This window comes from Anser brachyrhynchus (assembly GCF_964034855.1).
Source record: "Anser brachyrhynchus genome assembly, chromosome: 5".
In the NCBI taxonomy this organism is placed as follows: Eukaryota; Metazoa; Chordata; class Aves; order Anseriformes; family Anatidae; genus Anser; species Anser brachyrhynchus.
The window spans coordinates 60,190,805-60,215,835 of NC_137699.1; the positions used below are offsets into that span (position 1 = coordinate 60,190,805).

The window sequence follows — 25,031 nt, forward strand, 5'->3', positions numbered from 1 at the left end:
ACTGCAAGGAAGCACGGGCTCTCCCCCAGGGCAGGAAGGAAAGGACCAACCTCAGCAGCACCATGGCGTTTATTCGCCCTGCCCAAACAGCTTGCCTCTTTGCTCAGGCTCAGAGTTAATCCAGGGACACCGATGTCCTTTGCGTCAAGGGGAAGTTTGTTCATGGACACTGCCAAACTCATCGCACACGGACTAGACGGCAATATCCTTATTTGCTCTTATTTGCACTACCTGGCAGCACAGAAAGCCCCGGTGATGTTCTCAGTGCCACCCTCAGTGCAAGCAGGGATACCAGATCTTGCTTCTCAAGATCTTCAGATCTTCCAAGCACCCACTGCTATCACCACGTTACAACTGTTACAGCAAACCTGAGCTAAACTCCAGCCCAACACACTAAAGGAATCAAAAATATTCTCTATACTATTTTTACCAGTGCCCGGCTCTCCTCTGCCTTCTGCAAAGACTTTTAAAATGGCACATAAATGCACTTCTTACCCAGGCTGCACAGAAATAAGGCAATACCACCTTTCTGGCTTTATTTCTTCTGTCTTAATGAAGATTGCAGATTTTAAGACAATGCTTGGAACAAATTAGCATTAAATAAAGGGAGAACGCACAAGAAAGCTAGTTATTTTAAATAAAAAGAAAGCATTTGGGTACTAATAAGCACAAATTTCCAGCAGAGGACAACACCTGCTGCAGTCATTTCCTGCTGCTACGGGGGCAAGAGGGTGTCTATTTATAACTTTGGTATATCGAAGCCAAGACAGTTGTACATTAAGGGCTAGGCTGCATCGCACCTTCACAAACTCAGCACAAAACTAAACAAGTTAAGAGAAACAATACTGACAAGGCTGCAAAGGATCTTAAACAAACCCTCGCCCCGCCGACCTACTCCCAACTCGACTGGTTCCAGTACGCTCAGAGCAGAGCTGGCCGGAGCTGGCTAGTTCTGCCCAGCTTCTGTTTTCAAGATTAGAAAGCGCAAGGCAAATTCAATTGTATCTTACAATTTAAAAAAGGAAAAAAAAAAGTGCTTTTTTTTTTTTTTGTCAGCAGCAGCAGAACTGCAGTTTCGTAATGCATCTCGCAGCTGACTGCACCAAAGAGCGAATCTGGGATTTACTTAGACATTTTCCAGCCCAGGAATTCCTCTAGCGAGAGGAACAAACACATTTAAATATGATTTATCTGTGAAGGGAGAGATCAAACCTTTTGGCACACTACATCTCAAAGCCAGAAGACATCGGGACATCAGCTCAGGAGCTGCCCTTCTCTGTGAAAGCCTTTTAACTCGCTATCATGGCAGAAGCAACACCGAGTGAAAGAGAGGGGGAAAGGAAGGGAAAGGCTCTCGCCTGCTTCCCCCGACCAGTCTGTGCACGCAGCAGCCCTGTACCTAAGGACAGTTTCGCCGTCTCCTTCGTTTTGGCAGCCAACGCTGTTTGTACCTCTCTCAACACAGCAACCGAAGTACTTGGGGGGGGGGAAAAAAGCCCGTCTCCTCCTCCCTGTTTTTAAGTTATAGAGAAGGGAGTGCAAGGCTCCAGAACTTGGCAGGTGGATCCAAGCGCAGGTGTTTGCATTGTTTTTTAGCATGGTGCTGCCTAAGGAGCAACAGAGCCGGGGCTCCGTGCGCGAGACATTAGCACAGACAGAAGCACCTGAAACTGCTTCGTGTTTTTCCCCTTTTCCCTCAATCAAAGACATTTCAAGTTTACACAGGACTTGACTAAGGACAACACCCCTCCTTGCAAAAGCACTCCAGTGCTGGTGGCCTGGCGTTTCTAAGGCTAGAGGATAGCCTGCCACGCGCAGGAGCCAACACCTTGCTACAGGAACCCCACATGAGCTTTCTCTCACTCACTCACGCACGTCCACCCATGTATTTATCCACACATGGCTCCTCTGGAAGTCAGAGGTGGCTACAGGAGACACGTCGAGGGCAGGATGGGACTCGGCCCACGCCTCGCCTCCTCGCCATCTCCCGACAGACTTAACGCACACGGTCGCGTGGATCCAAGCTTACTCCCTGGCAGACCTGTCGTCCTCGTCCCCACAAGCTGCAGCCGCTTCCCCAGAGATGGCAAGCACACTTGGTCACGGGTTTCCATCTTACTCCTGGCAAAGGAGAAAAGCCACTTGCAGGATTCCTGCCAAACGAGCTCCTCGGGGTCCTGCCACCCACTGCTAACTGCAACGAGCGCGGTGCTCACGTGAAGAAACCCCCCCAAAACCCCTGATCTTACACCATGATGAGCACAAAACCAAAACCAAGCTGCGCCTCACACTGAGACCGTGAACAATACCACAAGGCTCTGCAGAGATGCAGCAAAGGGCCTCAAGTCTGTGATTTTTTTTTATTTATACACATATACGTGTTTATATACATGGTATGCATCTGTGTTACAAGTGTTCTTGCTTAAAAATCAGTCTACACTTTTGGTCAAAACTTCCTACAACTGGTTGAAGAGAACAGCTTCACATGAGATCTCAACACCAATCGCTGGTTCTCATCTTCATGAAGAGATAGTATGGCCTCTGGGACCTGTGTTTCATTTCACACGTTCACTAAAATATCTCAATACCTTTTAGGTTTAGCTTTTTATTCTGGTAATAGGTGAAGATAACAAAAAAAAAAAATACCCCAGGAGTTACTCACACGCAGACAGCAGGGGAAGACTATTAGTAATGTCACCAACAAAAGCAATCGCATCATCTCCAGGAATAAAGGCTCCTGGTCCTCCACAGCAGGACAATAAATAGCAGTACACTCGCTTTCATTTCCGTGGACGTTGGCTTGATCCGTCTTTTTCTTCTTTTTCATCGCCATGAAATATTAAATGAATGGCTCAGCCTAAGCGGTCTACAACGACGCCACATTTTTGAGGAAAACAAGCAATAAAGCATCTAGATGGTCGGCAGCACCAATGCTCAAATAGCCCTACGTGCCTTATATACACTTCAATGGTCAAGGACTTCAGGATCCTACTAAAAATACTTCTGATACATTGCGGAAGAGAAGCAGAAGTTCCTCTCCAGAAAAAATAAGATATTTAACAACTGAATTACACTTACTGGAATCTCATGTGTGTTTTGGACAAAGTGCCTCCAAAGGATAAAAGATTTGTGCCCAAATCTGCATTCCCTCACCCCACACACACGCAGACTTCACGTAGGAAGGATGGGAGACAAGGCATCAAGCCTCTTGGACATCTGAACGGATGAAAACACCTCACAACATCAGCATAGCTTGATGGCCCCACTCACTTTTCTAGCTCAGCTGGCAACAGAGCAAACAAAACAAAGGAAGATTTTCACATGCAGGAGAACTAGATAACCCCTTTCCTTAAATTTTAGATTCTGCTGAGCATAGCACAAATTTGCAGGACTTAGATATGCAGCCATTAATCATTTCAGAAAAAAATCTTTATGGTTTTTGCTGTTGACTAGGATTATTACAGAATGAGTTACTACCCTCCTTTACAAAGGTTATTTTTAGTAGATACAATTATTAAACAGAGTCAAGTATTTAGAATCCCTAAGACCCTCTTTTCCAGCTTTTATAACCAAGATGTTTCTGTTATTTAAAGTAACAGGCAAAACAAATGATCCTTTCTACTGTGGAAAAGTTTAGACTAAAAACATAATACAGACTTCAACGTATAGCCAAGACTTGAACTACAAACAAAAGGAAGGGACGGAATCAGCAAAAGAGATATGTTTTCACTTGTTCCTCAGTTCCGATGTCAGAGGGAAATTTACTTACAGAATCGGAACGATCCTTGATTTATAGATAGGGAACATGAAAAACAAACATAGAAAACACACACAAGAAAGGTTACTGTAGAAAGACATCTCGATTTTTCAATCAAAGATGCTTCTAAGAACATTCGCAGGCTTTTTGCTTAGCTTAAGCTAGACAACTGCGTCTTGCACAAAGATTCTGGAATTGGGGTATGAATGGCCCAACGTGCAGCAAGCAGCTGTCAAACCTGTTTATTTCACAACCTTCAGTACATTTAGCAAGTACTCATAACCCACGGTGGTTTCTGCTGCATAGCCAAGAGTTCATCTACTATTTGCAATTGGCCATTGCAGGTTTGTTTTCCAAAACCAGGCTGAGGGGCCAACAGGCACATCCTAGAAGGCAGGTTCTTCCTCGAGCATGCAGCAGTGATGAACTCTCCCTGATCCAAGAAGCTATGGGATCTGAGTGAAAGCAAGTGTTTTCTTCCACATTACAGGACAGGGAGCACAAACAGAGGAAAAAGAAGCATGACTGCGATGATGCCAAACACTTCTGAGAGCCTCGGAACAAAGGACCTTATGAGACCAGTAGCTCTCAGATGAGGAGGGAGCTGGGAACAAAGTAAGTCTCTTTTCACAGCTCAACTTCAGGAATTTAGAAATCCTCATTTAAGTACTTGCTGAAGGAGCTGCCTAGTCTTTTGGGTCATCTCTACCCTTCCCCGCCTGCAAAACACAAGAGGGAGCCTGGAGAAGATGCTCATTGCTCCTTCCTTCCTCTGCTTTTCAGATTCTGTGCAGTCTTAAGAATGAGGATTTTGCTGTTCTCACCTTGTAAGGAGACAACTTCCAAATGCTCTCAAAACCTTATTTGGCCGAAAAATCCATGATGGGTCTGTCCTCAACCAGTACACGAGCAGTTCTCACAAGCAGTTTACGTGCCATCTAGAGATTACAGCTCGTTACAGCAGCAAGGCATTTCAGGTTTCAGGCAGAAATCACAATTCTAGCCACCAACAAATGAGGTTTTTAGAACACTGCTTATAAGCTATCTTAAGTCTGCAGCTCCCCTCTGCTCAGCCCACAGTAACATGCACTGCAAGACAAAACCTCAGAGATCACTTTGCTAACATTTACGTTTTTATTTTCAGAAATACCTAGACTCCAGAGAGCTGATCTTAGCTTCTCCTTTAAGTAATAAAGCATAACCAAAAAAAGGCTCCGGTATTCTGTCTATATCTGTATTATGTCACTTCTCAGCATCATCTGCCAAGCTGCTAAGCATACAATCTTTCCTTTAGACTATTTATATCTTTTGGGAAAAGGATGCACGCGTACACTTTTGTTTCATTTCTGTTCTGTCAGACGAGTTCTGCTCCATATTGCAGAAAGGAGGAGGTTAAATGAACCCAGACATCTCAAAAATTCAGAAGACACTCAGCCACAGTTAACCCTGTTTTCCAAACACCCGTATACATGCCCTGACCATCCTGCAAACACTACAGACCAGTACATCTCAACTGCACTTACCAGAAAGAAAGCAGACCAGGTAGTGGTTGAACTACAGTCTTGAATGACTGGCATTTAAAGCAAAAAAAGACATACTGAGTGAATTAATAATAAACAGAAACATTCCCGCCACCCATTGTGTTTCAACATCTCCATTACAAAACCATTTCAAGTGTCTTGGACCTGACAAGAGGATTTTGCAGCAAGCTGAAACTTAACTCACTCAGTACACGAGCCTTTTCTTTTTCCTCAACGCCCCTTCAAAAATTAGAGAAAAACCTTTTATGATATTAACTATGGATAGTAAATAGAAAATATTTTACAGATATTTAAATAAAGTGGTTCTTCACAAGGCACTAATGCATACTCAATTAAACACACAATAATAAAAACATATCTTGTGGCACATTTATCTCAATTGAGTCGAAGTGACAGGCCAATGCTTGACAGGCCAATGCTTGACAACTCAAGAGCAGCTGTGTGGCATTGAGAAATAAGTTTTCACAATGACTAGGCATACCAAAATCAATAAAGAATTTACCCAATGTACCAGAATAACTACTTCAAGCCCATTACAGTCTACTGGGCAAACACATGCGCTAAAATAATAATCCAGCTATGTCAATAACCCTTTTATTCTGTTTTATTCTCTTTCAGTAAGAACCTTTGCAAGTTTTTCAGGTTCTCAACAACATCAAGCTTGGTAGCTTCCAGGATTTGTAGCTGCCCACAGCACACCTAAACCTAGGAGATGATTACAAAATTCTCCGCGTCTGCCTTAAATTTAGGAACTGCACATTTTTCAGATGTGGTCCAGCTCAGTGATGCTCATTGGCTCCCAAGACCCAGGACAAACATACTTATCGTTAACAAGTCTAAGATCTCACACCAGACTCCATACAGGACACGTTGCTCCATTCTAGTCCCATACCCATTTGTGACCTTGGGAGAAACGCGTGCGCCACTGTGTGGGTTGACTTGCCCCCAGAGCCTGCAGACCTTGTCAACTCAAGTATTTTGAGCATTCGCTTGCTCAGTCTTATGAAACACCTGCAAATACCAGAAATCACACGTGAAAAAAAATAAAACACAGAGAACAGAAAAATAAATGTTTTAGGGACCCAAAATAGTCAAGACAAATCTTTCACTTGAGGTTTCTACCTTCTGTTCTGTCCTTTCAATGCATTTTACAGGGCAACAATGGCATGTGGAATCAAGACAAGGAAATAAGGCTGTATGGTAAAAGGGGAAAAAAAAATTAAACAGTATTTATGGCATGACGGGATATCCTGACCACAATACTGAGGGCTTGTCACAAGACACTCCTCACATTTCACATCTAATCTCAGAAATAAGAAGATAAAGTTGATAAAACACACATCTGGAAGACAACCAGGCACATGACCATGGTTTTCCACAAAGACAGCAGTGGTTTGGGGTCTCAATGGGAAGCATGTAAGCTTTTTTAAAGCTCAAAATCAAGACGACCTCTCAAAATCAAAACCTTTACCAATCTCTTGTAGACATACCTGTTGAATGGTCTGCGTATGTTGGCTCATCTCACTCAGCCTGCAGGAGGAATCAAGCCAAATTTCTGCCAAGAGCACTGCCTTCTATTTCACCCTAAGCATAAAAGTACACGGTCCCATTTCCTTAATCCATTCAAACACAGAGAGACACTGTGGGTGCATGTACACACACTTAAAAAGGTAAAAAGAGCAGTCTGTTGGAACAATAGCTACATCTTCCATGTTCCAGACAGCACTGGAAACACTGCCAGGGCACCAAGAGCTGTATGTAAGGAAGAACCATGAAGCTTGCTTGGTTTGAAAAGTCTGTGAAAGCACAACCTGTCATGAAAGCGCTGCATGCTAGCTCCAGCACACGTCGTGTTTTATGATACAAGGAAGTCAACTATTCCCTTGCAGGTAAATAATTTTAGGTAAACAGTGTCATTCATTTCAGTTGGAAATGAGTGACCAAACAAGAGGTCAGACATCAGCTCCCATTCGCACGAGTAGCAAAAGTCTTAGCAGCCTCGGGCTCGTATATTCAGCCTAGGAAAACCAAAATTGTATTTCTACAGGTTAAGCCAGCACCAGTGCCAAAGCTGCTGCTGCTCTCATCTCCCTTCACGCCGTTGTACGACCTCCTTCCCTTGCTGTCGTCTCCTGCGGGGCAGAAACAAACATTTGTGCAGCCACATGGTTAGTCGCTGGGTTATTTTCCTGCCAGATGAACTCTCCCATTTGGTTCACCACATAGTTCACAAATGCTTACACCAGCACATAGCAAAGGGCAAAGTGAATGTAGGAACGAGCAACGAGGGTGAGAACGCTTAAGCAGCGTGTTGCCAAATATAAAATCCCAGTCAGAGCAGCGAGCACATCGCACTGCTGCCACGGAGCCTTGAGAGCCAGACACGTTTAAGGATCGCTCGTTCGGGAAGCTGAAGCTTAGAGAGAAGAGGGGCTGTGTGCAGCACCAGGCGACGCTGTGAGCAGTGCCATGTTCCTCAGTAGCTTCGCAGATCCCGTCTGGAAGCAGAACCAGGAGAGCCCTCCAGTGAACAGCAGGCCCCAGCAAGCCCGGCTGCCAGACTTCTTGCACCCTTCAAACAGGCAAGGGCATCCCACAAACGACGATCCCATTGAGGCAGCTTCTGTCACAGCATTGACACAGGGGTGGTTTTGACATGGCTTTGACAACAGCGGGTCCCCTGACTGCGGACGTGCCCGTGACAGGAGCACCAGCACCAGAGAGAGGGCAGCGCCACAGCGGGCAGCCATCAGCGGCATAGGCCGACGTGGGATCGCATCCTCTGGGATTAAAAGACCCTCCCCAGTGTCCAGCACAGGATCACAGACTGGTTGGGGTTGGCAGGGACCTCTGGGTCCACCTGGTCTGACCCCAGCTCCAGCAGGGCCACCCAGAGCAGGGAGCCCAGGCCTGCAGCCAGGCAGCTCCAGAAGCTCTCCAAGGAGGAGACCCCACCACCTCTCTGGGCGACATGAACACCACCTGAGGGAAGACAACTCAACCCTTAGAGAAATACTTCCCCTAGAAGGCTCCTTCACAGGTAACCACAGCAAATCAAACTTGTGGAGGTGCCCGGCAGAGCCGGGGCCCCAGGGAGGCCTTTTCAAGCCAAACAAGATCCCAGAACTAAGTTACAGGGAGAGCCTCTGGGTGGGACAGCACAAAGAGCTGGTCCTCTCTTCCCAAGCTCTGAACTCAAGAACACACAACACTGTTTATTAAATTTTGTCCTTCCCTTCATTCTTACAAAGCTTTTATGACATTATATCAGCTTGACCCAAAAGTGTAAGGACAGAGGACACGACCCAGAAGTGTCCTTCATGATTTCAGGGTACCCTAAGCCACCTGATCACCCCACCTCCAGAAGGGTGACAAAGCACGGTTACGACAAGCCATACAAGAAGAACAGGTGCAGTAGCAGACAAAGGATTAGAACTATTCTTCAGAATTGCTGAAAATAAAAGAGCCAAAAAGCATGTAATTATTTCAGAATATTTTAAACAATGGATACAAGGTCACTTTACAGGCAAGTACCTCCACAGCAGAAACTGAAGGCAACGCAACCAAACAAAAATTCATGCATGTGAAAAAAGTGACAAAGCTACTGGGAGCTCATCGTTTAAAAAGTACCAAGGAGCAGGCAAGGCACCCCACTACAATAATTATTAAAAATCAGCTCATGGTCCCTCTGCAGCGCAAAGCAGCCAGGAAAAGGCATGTGCAACCCAAGGATGCATCTGAACAACTACTGCTATCAGACAGACAGTTACCACCAGGATTTGACGAGACTTCAGCTGAAATCACATTTGCACGGCTGGTCACTCACACTCAAGACAGATGAGTTCAGCCTGGAAATGCAGAAAAGAGCAACCAGGATGATCACAAGCTTGGGAAGATAGGCTTATCGGAGCAGAAAGAACAGAAAAGGTACTTAAGCTGAAACTGACAGCTCTAACCAGTAGCATACAAATTCATACTGGAAATTGTAGTTTTTAACCAGCCACAACAGTAAGTGTGGAACCACCTGCAATAGGAGCAGCAGGGCAAAAAATCAGTTTCATAATGAAGTTTAATAAGCTCACGAGGAAAACTTTTTGATCTGGATGTCTTCAAAAAGTAACTAGATAGCCAAGAACGGGTCTTCCACTCCTATATATGTTCCTCGCAGCTTGTTCTGAATCCTGAAAGCCAGAGAGAATAATGACTGAAGAAGAAAAATAAAAAAGGATTTTAAAAAGCTAATTTTGGTGAAGATAGATATATTACATGCATCTTTGCATATTGAATTTATTTCTCTTCCAAAACAACGGCGTGCATGGCACAGATGTTCTAGCATCTGCTCCTTCTGCTCATAACAGAAATAACTCTTAACCCTCAATCTTAAAGCACTCTTTCTTAAATTATACAGATTCCTATTCTTCTACTGAAAACCAGTTAATTTATCTTATCTGGCATAAAACACAATACACGTATGTTTTCGAGATCCAGATTTTATTCACTTGGGTCAACTTTTTCATCTTTTCATCATACCTTTGTGTTTGTCTGACCTTAACAGCTGATACAATAGCACAGAATTCACAGATTCACAGATTTCTCTAGGTTGGAAGAGACCTCAAGATCATCGAGTCCAACCTCCGACCTAACACTAAGTACTCCACTAAACCATATCCCTAAGCTCTACATCTAAACGTCTTTTAAAGACCTCCAGGGATGGTGACTCCACCACCTCCCTGGGCAGCCCATTCCAATGCTTAATAACCCTTTCGGTAAAGAAGTACTTCCTAACATCCAACCTAAAACTCCCCTGTCGCAACTTTAGCCCATTCCCCCTCGTCCTGTCACTAGGCACGTGGGAGAATAGACCAACCCCCACCTCTCTACAGCCTCCTTTCAGGTAACTGTAGAGAGCGATGAGGTCGCCCCTGAGCCTCCTCTTCTCCAGGCTGAACAAGCCCAGCTCCCTCAGCCGCTCCTCGTAAGACTTGTTCTCCAGACCCCTCACAAGCTTGGTCGCCCTTCTCTGGACTCGCTCGAGCACGTCCATGTCCTTCCTGTAGCGAGGGGCCCAAAACTGAACACAGTACTCGAGGTGAGGAATTAAACTAAAGAATAAGCATTCCCAGTTTGTCTTTTTTCAGATAGCACGTGCAATTTAATATGTACATAATATGGATATCTACTCTACTAGCATATTAAAAAGAATCTCTGGTACAAAGTATGTATTAGCTGATGCATATTCCTGTACACCTTGTGCTGTGACATGGCTTAGCTCACAAGTAAAACAAGTTTAGAGGGACGACATCTCAGCAGCAAAAAGTGGTGGTCGTGATTCAACAAGTTGTCATTCCCTCCTTATCATCAGTCCAACACAGCCTTAGTGAGCAAACTGCTTCCCAAACTGCTGGCAGTGAGGCAGACCGAAGGCCCCAGCAGCCTCTGAATAGTGAGGACTCGGTAGTATTTTTGTTGTAGACAGCACTCAGGTTTCCCTGACAGGTGTAGGTAGCTTTACATCATATCCTAATTCCCTACTGGAATTTCAATTGATTCAGCCATTCTTAATTTCCTGACCTAAAGCACTCTACAGAACAGCTTGCTAAATCTCTGTTGCCTTTACTAAAACAGTGTGAACAGCTGAACGTCAGAGAAGGAAGAATGATCTCTGCTCAGTCCTTAAATACCTTACAGAGCTGACTCTAAATTATTGTTAACATTAAACTGCAAAAAGCTCATCAAAAGAAAGACCCAAGAACATTTTATTGCCATCTTGCATCCACATTCAGATTTAATCCTTGAAGACAGAAGCCTGGGCAAGTATCTTTTAAAATAAAAGATAAGCATTAAAAAGAAAAAAATCATTTGCAAACAGTGAAAAGTTTATCTCCGTTTTTGAAAATGTAGACATAAAGCATAAGAGGTAATCTTTGACATGCCAGATTCGTATCAAAAAACTAAAAATAAATCTAACAATTCATGGCTTGCTGAACAAATTCACTTCAAAATAATCACACAGACAAACAGGGCTGAAAGGGACCACTGGGGTCACTGCCTGCGTTTTCACGCAGCCAGGCACTTGACAGTCCGGGGAAACCTGCAGAACGTCTGCCCCAAAAGGGCCACAGGCCACACAGAGAGCTCTGCAACCCAGCGTCAGGCTTCTGGCAAATATACGTATATTTTTGTGTAACCTAAAATAGTTGAAGGAGATGTAAAGTATGAACCCCAAACCAAGTAAGGCATTCTCCTGTCGCAACAGGTCACTTATTTAGGAGAGGTGACACTGCTGGAGCTCCTGGTATTAGCATCCAAGGGCCCTACACATACGAAGTTACAGGCTTGCTTTTCGTTTCTGTAACCAAACAGATCTTAGTGCATTTTTTTCACAAAGCTTCTTTATCTCACTGATCCTCATTTCCCTCAGTATACCTGCAAAGCAAATACTCTTGAGAAAATCCCCACAGTAGCAATTCCAACAGCTCCCCCCCTCCCTCGTCTCATCTGGGAATCTACTTCCTACCAATTTTTAAGGGTCATTCCTCACTCCATTTTCACATAATCCCTAAACAACCATTATCACATCTTGACTCAGCATGAGATAAAATATAGACTGTGCTTCGTAAACAGTGGAGACCTTAAGATTACATTCTTAGTGGGACGCAGCACGATAAATATTTCAGGGATGTCTTGAAATACCCTACAAAATACAACATGTGGCCAGTGGAACAAGTCTCAAAACCAAATATATTTTGACTTATTAAAAAAAAGGAGAAAGGAAAGCCCACCAAAACCTCCTCCCCCACATCCCACGCTGGCCATTGAGCAGGTCAGGCTGCAACTGATCCTGACCTACTTAAAGCCTGGGAGGAAGCATTTTTTTTGCATTGTAAATTTAATCACTCAAAAAAACTTTTTTCCTTGGGCTTAAAAATGAACAGCAACCGCTATTTTAAAACATATTACATATTGCTATTTTAATATAAGTTGGTGAACATTACTCAAACTTTCTGAAATTAAGTCTTACGGTCACACGCAGTGCAACTACTTCTAGAGGAAGGTATTAAACAAAAATAAGGAGGACGTGTCAGACCTTCGTTAGCTACGCTGGCATCTCAACCATTTCCTACAGATTGTAGGGAATAAAAACCCAGCCCTATTCCAGTGAAGCTGGAGGTAACTTCAAAGGTTATCAAACAGGACTCAAAGTAAGCAAATACTTTACTTGCCAAAGAGGTAACACAAACTGTTCTTCCGAAGTTTCAGCACGTTGCAGACTATTTAATCATGGTTAAAATTTGTGCTGTGCATCTATCCCCTTGCTTGAGGGGCAGAGATGAAGAGAGTTGGTTGCACAATATGGGAACAAGAAGCAGGACAACATATGGATGATCAATGAGGCAAAAGCAAAAAAAAATACTAATAATCTATTTTATCAAGATATATTATATTCTCGTTTGTATTTACATCTGCACCCGTTATGCCATGAGCCACACAGATCAGAACAGCCCGGTGTTGTTATTCAGCGGTGGATGCACGCACTTGGACAAGAGACACAGGGTACACGGAGGAAGACGCACGGCTGAATCCCCACATTCATAAGCTGATCACATTCGAATTTTCATCAACGGTTTGAAGTAAGATAAATATCCACAAGTCTGTTCTTCATTACACAGAGCTCCTGCCATGCACAAGCACCAAGCTCAGAGCACAGATCCACTGGGCGCTTGTGTGTGGCTCTTATTAGCGTGCACAGAAATAGCTTGGAAGAAGTATTTTTAGGTGTCTGTTTTAGCATAAACCCCACCTGCCACCCTCTGTAGAGCTGGCCCATTTTGCACAATATTTTTGTACGTTCCAATCTGTGTAACATCAACTGAAAAAAAAAAAAAGTTCTCAAAATTTCCATTCCCACTTCAGACGGCACCATTTTCAAAGGCAGCTGAAATACACAGCCAACCCAAACCCACCGTTATCCCAGGCTACAGCCGCAAACAAGGAAACAACAATCCCAAGACACAGATGATCAGTTCTGGACAATATTTGAGCCTACCTGTTTTACCCAAACATCAGCTGAGAAGCACTCGACAATGCTGCAGGTTCTCTCATAAACACCACGCTGCTCTGTCATTACACGAGACCTGTGCACCTACTCAAAAGCGCTGTTGTATTAGGGTCACCACAGCTGTGTTAAAAACATCGTTCGTGGTCCGACAAACAGGGACTAGTATTTCCTTATCCATAGAAACCATGCAATAATAGCTTGGTATTATCTAGCAGTACTAAAAGCAAATTAAAAACAAATCAGGGGAGTATACCCTTGTGCATGCACCCCTAAAAAGACTGAAAGCCTCTGAACACAGAATTTTATGTTTGGTTGTGGTTTTTTTTTGTTTTGTTTTTTGTTTGTATGCTCCTGGACATATTTAAATAATAATCTTACACAGAAGTTGATAAGTTTATTTCTTCCACCTCCCCATCCCCAAATCAAAATAACTACTTCACCAGGGAATTTTTGATTCTGCAGACCCTCCAAGAAAGCAACAGCCACCCTAAATTCCAGGGTGACCATCAGCCTGGGTGACCCAGTACAGAAACCCCAAAACCCAAAGGGTAAGTTGTTCAGAAAACACAGGATCCCTTCAGTTTCTAACACTGTGGAGGTGCCCTCTTAACATCGACCGCCTTCAACTTTCTTGGCCAAAGCAGACTTTGTACACACAAAAAAATTCTTGACTATTAAATCTCTAAGGAGATCCCAGACAGTGAATTATTCACTGTCATCATTTTGGGGAATTACATATTACTGTGAGTTATTGGGCTCAATCCTGCAAGCTTTTTGCACCAACAGCCATTAATGCCCCACAGGGACAGGCTGGGCAAACAAGGCTCCTTCCACAAGGACCTTGGGACTCCTTTTCAGAACTGCTGGGTGAGGTTGTCCCTCTATATCATACCCCTGTCCCTGAAATGATCCCCTTGAAACTAACCCACGTCCTTAACGTCACAACTTTCATCTAAACGCCCATCCAAGCTGCATCCAACCCTCAGAACCCCAGGCACCATTTCGGCTAGAGGCATAAGGCCTTCTACCCTTCACCAGTATTTCCCCCAAGAAATACTTCGACGCTCCCCACAGAGCGATCATCTTACCTACTTCCACAAAAGACATAAGCCAAAGGGATCCAAACATGAGAAAGCTGGAGGTTGTGGATACCGAAGGCGACACGTGGGCTACGAGCCATCGTGCAGCCAGCAGCCAAGCGCTGAGAAGAAGCCAAGAGCCGCGGGCCGGGGCTGCAGCTGGTGACCGCCGGTGCCATTGCGCAAGGGCAGGATTGGAAAAGGAGCCGCAAGCAGCCTCCTGCCTCCGCAGGGCATCGGCCTACAGAGGGCAGGAAACACCACCCTGGATGTTTTTGTTGGAAAACCCTCTAAAACAAGTTTGGTGACACCCACTGCAGCATGCCCTGAATCCGACGCACGGATTAACCAGTCGAACAAAATTCCCTGGTGAAAAACACGCTACGGTTGGGTCGTGAAAATTCAGAGAGCAGGCCACATTGCCAGAGCGACTGACCTCGATACAGGAAGCAACACACCTCTGTTTGTACTGGCGAAGCATAACCATCACCCGCTGTCCTCCCACTACCACCTCCCCTTTGTCATCTACCTACCTGGGAGGCTGGAGGGGGGTGCGCCAAAACTGCAACCCTGCCGTCAGGGATTGATGTGGTCATTAGAACAAAAATACACGCGTAAGTGAATTCGGAGATCCTACAGCGTACAAAAGGTTCTCCCTTCTTTTTCCCCCTTTTAGGCCTTCATGTGTCACCTTATGCTTCATGCCCTATCACCGCCACCCTGACATGCTGAGTCTTCAGAACTATGTTGTATTAAAAATAGAACGCATGACTCAGGTGGTTTAAGGAGGTATATGCTTACTCATAAAAAATACTCCCTCCCAAAAATATCACCTCTGATAGCAATTTGTGTCACAGTCTGCAGAACTGCCAAGCAGTTGGCTGCAAAACTTTCAAATGACGGAACTGAGGCACCTGCGAAATACAACATTTTCTTTAATGCTGATTTTCTGTAGTTCTTACTAGAAATATGGGGCAGGGAGGGAATATCCTTGCTGATCAGCCCGTATGTAAACATAATGCACCCGAACACCAAGATGATCAATCTCCGCCTTTGATCTGAACGTGCTCACGTGGAAGAAGGACCTTCTCCAACACGAAGCGCAGAAAGGGCATCTCTTGGCGGCCTCTCCGTCTGGTCCAAGACCTGACAATACCAATTCTCACACTCACTTCTCGGGCCAGTCCCCCAAAGTCACTCGGATGCAATCACGCTGAACTCTTATCAAGACTCCGCGGGTGGAATTAAGCCTCACTCCTAGGCTTTAACCGATAAAGTGTTAAAACTGTGGGAATGCGCATAATAAAGGTAGCTTAACTGTAATTGCCTAAAAAAGTGAATGCACTAATAAGATAATGGCATGTTTTGGTTCTGCTAGCAAGGCAGTCATTTCTCACTCTGGGCACAGAGTCAAACAGAGCAAACTGTCACCAGCACCTGCACCGTGCCCCCACCTACACAGCAAACAGTTGACACTGAAAGGCAAACCCGTGTGACTCCTGCACGGCAGCTTTTAGCAAAACCAGTTTCAAGTGAAGCTAAATGGTCCATTAAATGACCATACCAAAAGTTGCTCTTTGTTTTTGACAATATACAATTAAGTCACTTTTTCCATCCCCAGGGTACCCACTCAAGAGGCATGTTAAAACTCAAAGCCTCACCACTGGCTGCGCAACCGTTCACAGCGTATACACACTTTGTAACTTACTTTTTTTCAGACATAACATGTCAAAAGTTGAATATGTTCAGGTCTTTTTTTACTATAGGGGAAAAAAAAAAGGTCCAATCCTCCAGGCAACTACTCCTGGAGAGGAGAGCTTGCTTCACAGCCCGCTGGGAATGGAGGTCAAGGAAAGCAGGGAAGCAAAACTTCAATATCTGGTGGGCTTCAAGGATGTTTTGGACTCGGCTTCATACTTCTCATTGGAATAGTCCCACAGGCATCATCAGCGCACAAAACCACTCTGTTCATTACCATTCACAAGATCAGGCCCTCCAAGACAAGGGCCTACTGACAACACACAAACATCTACTACCCAGAAAGGAGAAAATCAAAAAAACAGATCCAGACACCTGAGAAGATTCTTATTAACCCTAGCAGCAAGGCCATACTTACACCAAATATTGTGGAAAACTGGTCAGGAACTACTTCTCACTGGTTCTTTGCTACAGAAATAAATATTCCTGAGTTCTTGTTCAAAAAGAAAGACTATAAAGGAGTAATAGATTATTAAAGGGAAACTTGAGCACTCTCTCAGAGAAACGAGAGCCCAAACTTGACATAAAACTCAGCACAAAAGGCTACAGCTCTGCTCCGTTCCACTAGCAGGGGTCTTTCCACCACCAGGGAAACAAAAAGTATCATCTGTCCGCTGTGCTGGAGGAGCGACCATTAAATTCACAGAGAGCAGAAACAAGGAAAAGAACCGCACGGCCCAAAGGCCTGGCTGGAGAAATGGAGCCTTTCATTCCCTGTCCTGGGGCCTCAAGGATACATATTTGTGTTTTTGGTACCCTGCCCAAAGACGCTCACCCTAGCCTGCCCTACCTGAGGATCACCCTGCTGCAGAAAGCTTCCTGTGTATTTCACAGGCTGCTGATGCCACCTGGGGAAAATGCGTCAAGCCAGTCACTCCCAGAGCATTAAGGAAAACCGGTTAGGAGACAAAAGCCTTCCTCAGCTAGCAAGAGTGTTTACAATCGCGCTGAATGCCAGAGTGTGTCCGAGCATGCCAACTTGAAAATAAGTCAAGCACCTGGACCTCAGCACAAAAGGCTGACTCACCTGCATGGCATCTATTATCCTCTGAAGAGACCCCAAGTTTGGCGCTCCAGGGACACAAAGTGCTTTCAGGAGGCCGATGGGAGCATGACTTCTCCACCTCCTTCTCTCCACCTGCGCGCAGGGCAGACAAAAGCTGCAGGATGGCTTCCCAGGCTGAGGCACAGACGGACCTACAGACACGAGCTTTCATACGGCCCAAACGTTCCCCGGCACCAGCCCACCTACTCTAATCCAGGGGTAAAAAAGAACAGCACGGAGATTAAGAACCACAAATGCAATTGCTTAAACTCACACTCCAGGAAGCTCTAACACGAATTTTGTTCCCCATCCCACCCTGCAACTCCTGAAAAAACAACGCATTAAATAGAGCAAGCACTTTAGTATGAGACACTGTGTTAAGCAAGTCATGATGAAAGTGTGCTTTTCTTGTTCACATTTTATCCTCAAAGTTGTTTGCTTTTCAGACTACAGCTAACTTGAGGACATTCCCTTTCCCTGTGCAGAACTATCATGAGCTGGGGCTGCAAAGTTTTTTTTTGCTACTACCAATGTGAAAGCTGCTTTAGAAAAGCAAGCAAAAATAATGCTTGGTGATGACAGCTATGATGCACCAAACATCAAGCTTGCTTCGTGGTCGTTCCCAGCACCATCAAAACACATTTTGCTTTGCATCGCCTTCACTTCCACTTACAGATAGAAGAAATACACAAAATGAAAATCATCACTCACATGAAGTATGGATTGTGCAGTGATCATCCTCCTGAGCAGAGCCTCCTGCAAGCACCTCATTCACACCAGTGACAGTCCTAGAAGGCCAGGGTAAACCGAATCCCCCTGCCCGAGCTTTGAAAGGACTACAAAGAGACCTGAAAACTCTCGTCCCACCTCAAGGAGAAAAGTTGTATCCTCCCCAGCACAGCTCTTTTCAAATTGCAGCACTTCTAGTAATCCACAAGTGATCCTTTCATTCTCAGGAACACAAACTTTACATAATATGAAGAGACAGTTCCTTGTGATTTGTTTAAGCTAAATCCAAATCCAAGCTATACGGTGTTCGAGCAAAAGAGAAACGGAGCCTCTGCATGCTCAGGCTGTCAAGTAAAGCAAACACATTAACTCCCTCAGTATGTATTGGGGAAATTGCGTGGGATCATCCAAGATCAAAGGTTTTTTCTGCATGGCTGCCACATACCTCCGTGGCTACTTTATGCTGTACGACTGCTATGAGGACAACCATTCTCCTGGCACGCTGCTGGAACCAGCAACTATGAAGCATGTGAGCATCGCATATAGAGACGTATTTATTTATTTTTGCCAGCACTGCATATGGCTACACAATTGCAAGGTATGGCCTAGCCCCACAGTAGCTTATTCTGCTTTTAGATCTGTGCTCCCAAAACAGCACAGCTGCCTGGGAGCAGTACAAGGAGCTAATGCAGTTGAAAACAGCTGAAGACCCTAAGCTGGATCGCCTCCCTGAACTGGCTCACCATTCAATGTCAAAAAGGAGGTAAAAACACGTGGATTGGGCCAGCCATGTGACACTGGGGACATCTGGACTGCAATTAGCTGGGGCTACCATGAAGACTCAACGGGAAGTCACCACGTGTGGCCAGTCATTCTTTGTTTTTACCAAGCCACCGCTCATCTTCTTTCTCCCTGTCACCTTCGCACATGGCATGGCCAATGATGTCTTCATGTACAAAGCATAAAAATATCTTACACTAATGAAGCCAGTCACATAGCTTGTACCTTCTAGAAGCCAAGGGCAAGCAGGGACGATACCACTCAAAAGGCAGGATCGCAGACGCTTGGCAAGGCGCAACCTCTCTGGTCATGATTCAGCTTAAAAATGCCGAGACAAAACCTGCACACAAAGGAGCAGGTCTGCCAAAGCGTCTCAGAAAACATAAAGGACCCATAGAAAAGATACCCGGGGGGGTGGCCACGCTGCAGGTTTTTTCTGATAGCGTCCTCGATGCTGCTTATCCCCATTTTCTCCCTGTACCTGCACTGGCATCGCAGCTTGCTGCCTTTCGGGTGTGCTGATACAGCTGTTTGGGGAACTGGGACATAAAGCACAACAGAAAAAAATGAAAGAATGGGGGCAAAAAAAAGAGATACCATGCCCCCAGTAACCCCATTCTTTTTTAAACTCTGCTGTTTCTTTTTATACGCAGTTTCCCTTCCTCCAGGACCAAAACTTCAGTTTTAATATCATGTAGTAGCACTGAGATGATTCTGTGGGTTAGCTGCCCAAACACTGGGTTATTTAACCTACCCGTCATCTGAGCTCAAGGCTGTAACGCAAAATAAAACCTTTAAAAAACTCCGAAACTATACTGCAGGGCAAAGGTGAAATATAATTACCTTAACAAACGCAAATACCTTTTCTGGAATGCCTGATCGCTGCTCAGAGGATCGGCACAGACTAAGTTCAACACTTTTCATTACGAGGCTCTCAAATGGCTATTTTTGTTTGCTGTGGAAGCAGGTTGTTTGAAAACAAAGGGTAGCTGGCAGAAGTTCTGACACTCCCCTTATAGCACACTTCTGAAATGTAGAGATCGCTGTAAAATCTTGGTTATTCCTCTCATCAGTTACGTACGCTTTTACATCACAGGAGAAATACACAGGCACAGAAGGGTTTGTATCCCGAGTCATTTAGCACCATAAAAAAGGAAGAAATTAATGAGTCTGTTATTCATTACAGCTGCTCGATAATGTCCAGTAAGTAACTGGTTCATCAAATAAAGATGAAAATGTTCTCTGAATACGGTACAAGACAAGTCCTTGCAAGATGAAAAATAGCGTTCTAGGTGAACAATCGTGTTATCGTACACGCAGGGGAGCCAGCTAAGACTGAACAAGGAAACCTTTTTCTGGCATTTTCTAACTTCTGAGAGCAAAACTCAGTAACAAAACATGGAATGTAGCTTTTGTGTACAGTTTTTATATACCTCAAGATACTCCAGGCAAAAGCACTCAAATCAGCTTTAAAGCACCTGAAAAAAACCTGCAGAAATTAGGAAAGTAAATATTAGTTTTACTAAGGACATTCCTCCAAATTTGGAAAAAAAAAAAAAAAAAAAAGAAAAAAAAACACTTTTCTACTTTTCTTATCATGAAATTAAGTTGCATTAGTGTATTTGTTACAGACCCTAGTAAAAAGTTGACCCAGACAAAAGAGATCATGCTTCAGACTGGCAACTAAAATATCTGGTGTCACTCGAGTGGAGATGAGAGAGAGTCATTTAAGACCTTTGAGCTGGTAATATCATTTTTTTTAAATAAAAACCAACCTGTCTATCTCAATCACCTTCACTCTCCACCGTTAATAGTCCAAGCCAAACACAAAAAGTGACTCTGTTAAGACAAATTCCTTATTTAAGAGAAGTTGATAGCAGTAAACTGCATTCAGTAAACAATTTAACAGAAGTGTGACCATCAGAAAAACTGATACGCACTTTTTAAAAGTGAAAATAAATAGTATGGTTTTGATCATGAAAGTCATTGTCACATGAGGAGTCTCACTGTTCCTATGGACTACTTGCACAAGTGAAACTACGCTGGTATTCAAGCACCTGATGATCTGAGCCCAGCTTCTGAAACAAGTCTTGTTATGCAGTTCTTTTCTCTGTCCTACTGTTTTCTGCACGGCTAGGAAACAAGCATTTTCACTAGGAATTTGTATTTTTTTTAAATTAGCCACGATAAATTCAAGAAACACACAAATCTATATGCAGTGGAAGTGTCCATCATTGATACATATGTGACGTTGCCCAGCAGCTCCATTAAATGCCTAAAGCAGATGAGGTACAGCGAGTGATTTCACTTTCCTGCTTCACGAGACATCAGATTTACTTGCCCGTACCAGATCTCTTCTATTAGGGACAGAATCTCAAAGCCTTAAAAATCAGGCAGGGCAGAATTCAGAAGGTGAAAAAGCCATATTCTTGCAGGGATGTGCTTGAGGGACCGGGAAACCACCAGGGCCAGGTACTGCAGGGACTGCAGGCTGCAGCGCATTTGCTGCAGCTTCCCCTGGCAAGGGCTTAAAGCACGGCAGGACAGAGCAGGCTGAGGAGCCAGAAGCCATCCTCGCTGGCTGCGGGTGACTGCTCAGAGGCTCCTGGTGAGCCCGTGCTCTGGCAGCTGCGAGGACACCGGCCCCAGAGCTGCACCTACCAAGAGATACCGGCCTGACAACTCCTCTCGGTCCTCTCTGTGGGGAAGCCACAAAGGTCAGGTGTAAAGTCTTGCTAAAGGCTGAAGAGAATCCTGGGGCTGCTACACATACCTGACACAGAGAATATCCATGTCACACGCTCAGCAGACACTGTCCTGTTCCACCTGCAAGGCCACTAAAAGACGCGTTAAATGTTGGATTAAAAAAATGTGGGAGAACATCCTGATTAGCCCTGATAGTGTAATGCACCGAGTAGATTAATGCAAGAAAATATGAATAGCCAAAAGCAATCAGGACACTAATATATGCTATGCAAGCATAAATTTATCTTGGTATTAAAACAATCAAGATTAGTTAAAATAAAACAAAACACTTTACTAGATTAAATATAAAATCGCATACTGCTGGGAAAGGGCGTGGAGCAAATACCATTCTCTACGTTGCCTTTCATATTACTATATGTATTATATGTAGTGGAGAATAGTTCTGGTTATTAAATTTTATGTTTCTAGATTCCATGGCATCACGTTATATATGGCCTTTTTCTGCAATTAACCTCCAAAACACAAATTAAATATTAATGGCTAAACGTCAATTATGATTATGAGAACCAATAAAAGGACCATAAATTAAAATAATGCAGATAGACCAATAAAGTATTTGCACGTCATCAGAACAGTGCGTTAGTGTTAATGTTTTCCTATTCTAATTGAAAATGTAATTACGCGTTCATAGGTGGTGTTACTGCATAAAATTTGGTAAACAATACCATCTTTTCAACGTTATGATCCACTCCCAGCGAGCAAAACAAGCCCTGTTGGGCTGCTAGGCTGGGCTGGGCGACGCAGCATTATCTGATGCTTCACAGAAATCTTCTTTGAGACTGTCCAGAGGGCAGTAGGATGTTTTCACAGTTATTCCTAGACTATTTCCATCTTCTGTAATTAATTATACACAATTCTATATTTTGCTCTGTTATTACCAGCTCTCCCACACATACAAGAAAATTTTCCCATTATTGTACTTTTTAACTAAGAAACCAACCTTAGGCTGGCTAAGGGGAAAAAAAAAAAAACCACCACGCAGCAGAAATACTTAGAAATGTCACTCAGACAACAGCCTCATTGCTTTAAGGTCACTGCTTCTGTTTCCTCGGGCTGGTTTTTATGAAAAAAATAGAAGTCTGAAACAAAACATTTTCAGCCAGCTACCAAACGTAGCCAAAAGCCAACTGAAACAGCAGCTGTTCGACGCGGAGACGTACGCCAGCTCCCATGCTTTACCACGCCGGTCATCAATGGCTACCTTACAAACGGTAAGTGACACGGGACGTGCTGTTCGCAGACAAATCAGATTTATGGTTATATTCAGCTGTTCCTGTTACCTGAAATTAGGATTAGAAGCTCATTAAATATGAATACGTTTCAGAGAATGCGGAGGCACTGCGCTGTATCGATGAAAGCTTCATTAAATTTTCAATGATGGAGCTGCTTCTATATTCGTGAAGGAAGGACGCGGGGTAAAGAGAACCACGTTGGGGCAATTCTCCTCCGGGCAACTTTGCATCTTTTTACTATCAGTAAGAACCACGTGATTTTAAAATAAAATATCGGACTAATTAGGTGTCAAAGTGATTGTGGTCCATCACGTTCAATGATTGATTACTTTCAGATCAGCACTGACCTCGTAGATGTTTGCCAATTATGTAATTGATGCTCAAGAACCAGAGAGTGGGTAGAACACCAGAAAGGGGATCTGAATGATCCAGCTAGTAGAAAACACAGACTCTGTGTGGGTTCTCACCTAATGATGCAGATGTCTTTTTGAACTATCCGCTTCAAAATGTAACGAGAGTTTGGGAAGTAAAGTCTTACCTAATAAATAACAACTTCTTTGCAAGTAGAAACGTAAGACTGTACCCAAAGCAACACAGCCTTAGTTTTGCTGCGAAGACTGAAACCAAGGGAAAGGTCAGTGACAGAGAACGTAAACTAGACACCAGCCAACCTACTTAACTCTAAGGCTACCGTAAATAAGTCAGACAATTAAAGTCTCTCTGTGTTACCCATAACCAAGCCACGCAAATCCAACTTCAGAAGCGAGAACTGAAGCCTGATCCCTCTTGCGGTCGGCGCTCCGAGACGAACTTCTCCCTTCGGAAGGAGGTGGGCACCCAGGCTGTGGCCCTGTGCCCCAGCTCCGCTCACTCCCACTCCCCTTCTCAACCCCTCCAGGCCTCGGTGCCGTTCCTCCAACACACCCGCGCGGCAGTCGGCCTGGGCACTGCCTTTCTTCCCTCGGAGCTACGCGCTCGGCCTGCCAGGAGCTGAGGTGCAGGGCTGCTCTTCCCAATCCGGCAGGACCTCTTTCAGCCCTCTGGGAAGGCGACGCTCAACTGATGTGCGCGCAGACAATGCCATTTTATCCTCGGCCCTTGTTTATTCTGCCCCGTTCAAATCCTGCTTCGACAAGTTTACTTTTCCCATTCTCTCCAGTTTTGCTTGGCATGCAGAGCAAGCATTAAGTGACTGACCTCCTCCAAAATCACCAGGAGGCAGCGTTATCCCCACATTACCAGATAAGGAAACTAAGCCACAATAATGCCTGAAGCATGCCCAAATTTCACATTCCTGATTTGAGAGTGATCAGCATTAGCACTCTGTAGGATTGCCTCTGCCTGAAGCCCAGCTCCCGCGGAGCGCAGGAGCCTTTCGCGCAGCCCGCGCTCCCGTGGGGCAGTCTGACCAGCAGAGCCCCTGGAAACACCGGGCTGCGGGAATTTGGCCAACTCCGGGGCTCTGCAGAGCATCTCTCAAACCCCAGGTGTGCTCCGACCCCAAGTGGGAAGGCCAGATATCAGTGCCAACCCCTCCTGTGTGCTTCCTTTTTTTCCTCACCCATGACTTCTTGATCCAGGCACGGCATCCTTGCTCGGATAGCATCCAACCCTACACCTACATCCCTCCCACAAACACACGTGCCCGCTGCCCTTACCTCTGGTCTTCCTGTAGCCCCCCCAGTGCATCTGTCCTCCCAGAGCCTTGCTCCTCCTTCCTCCATGGATCTGCAGCTCCAGTTCTTCCTCACTCCTCCTCTTCCTCAATCCTTCCCCAGCCATCACTTCTCTCAGGTCCTCATGCAGTCATCCCCCTGTCTCCAGCCAGGTTCCCCTACATCTTTGCTGTTTCCTTTACTGCCACAAGGTAGGATGGGAATCAGCCTCCCCTTTCCACTCCACTACAAATATCCCAGTTCCCCCAGAGCCGTCCCAGTCACACGCTCCTTGCAAGAGAGAAGGATCCTCTCCAAAATCTGTCTGGCGGCAGCAAAGGTTCCCAAACGGACCCCAAAGAGTTCGCATTCCCTAACCTCATTCCAGTGAAGGCGTCTCACAGGGGCTGTGCACAGAGGCATCCAGACACTGCCCACATGGCAGCAGCTAACTCTAGCCGCATCTGCTGTTCCTTCCTGTATCGCCTTTCCCCAAAACCAAACAGACAGAGTAGAAATCGAGGATTTGCTTAGCAAAATTTTAGGTCAGGCTTTGTTGCAAGACTGGTAACAAAAAGGTTCAAACAAATACAGTGATGCTAGACTAAGCCTGACCTCCCCAGCTCCCAA

General features: G+C 44.8%; 1 protein-coding gene across 2 annotated transcripts in view; it reads right to left on the reverse strand.

The window, feature by feature from the left end:
• The window catches only part of MNAT1 (MNAT1 component of CDK activating kinase), a 124,425-nt gene that overhangs the window by 88,465 nt on the left and 10,929 nt on the right, over positions 1 to 25,031 (reverse strand). The window contains exon 1 of one of the 2 annotated variants that reach the window (XM_080592854.1): positions 17,222 to 17,247. The exons of the other annotated variant lie outside the window; for it this stretch is intronic. Coding sequence (XP_080448980.1) covers positions 17,222 to 17,232 — 11 coding nt within the window. The 5' untranslated portion in view covers positions 17,233 to 17,247. Of the gene's footprint in view, positions 1 to 17,221; positions 17,248 to 25,031 lie in introns of those variants that run through there. 2 annotated transcript variants of the gene reach the window in all.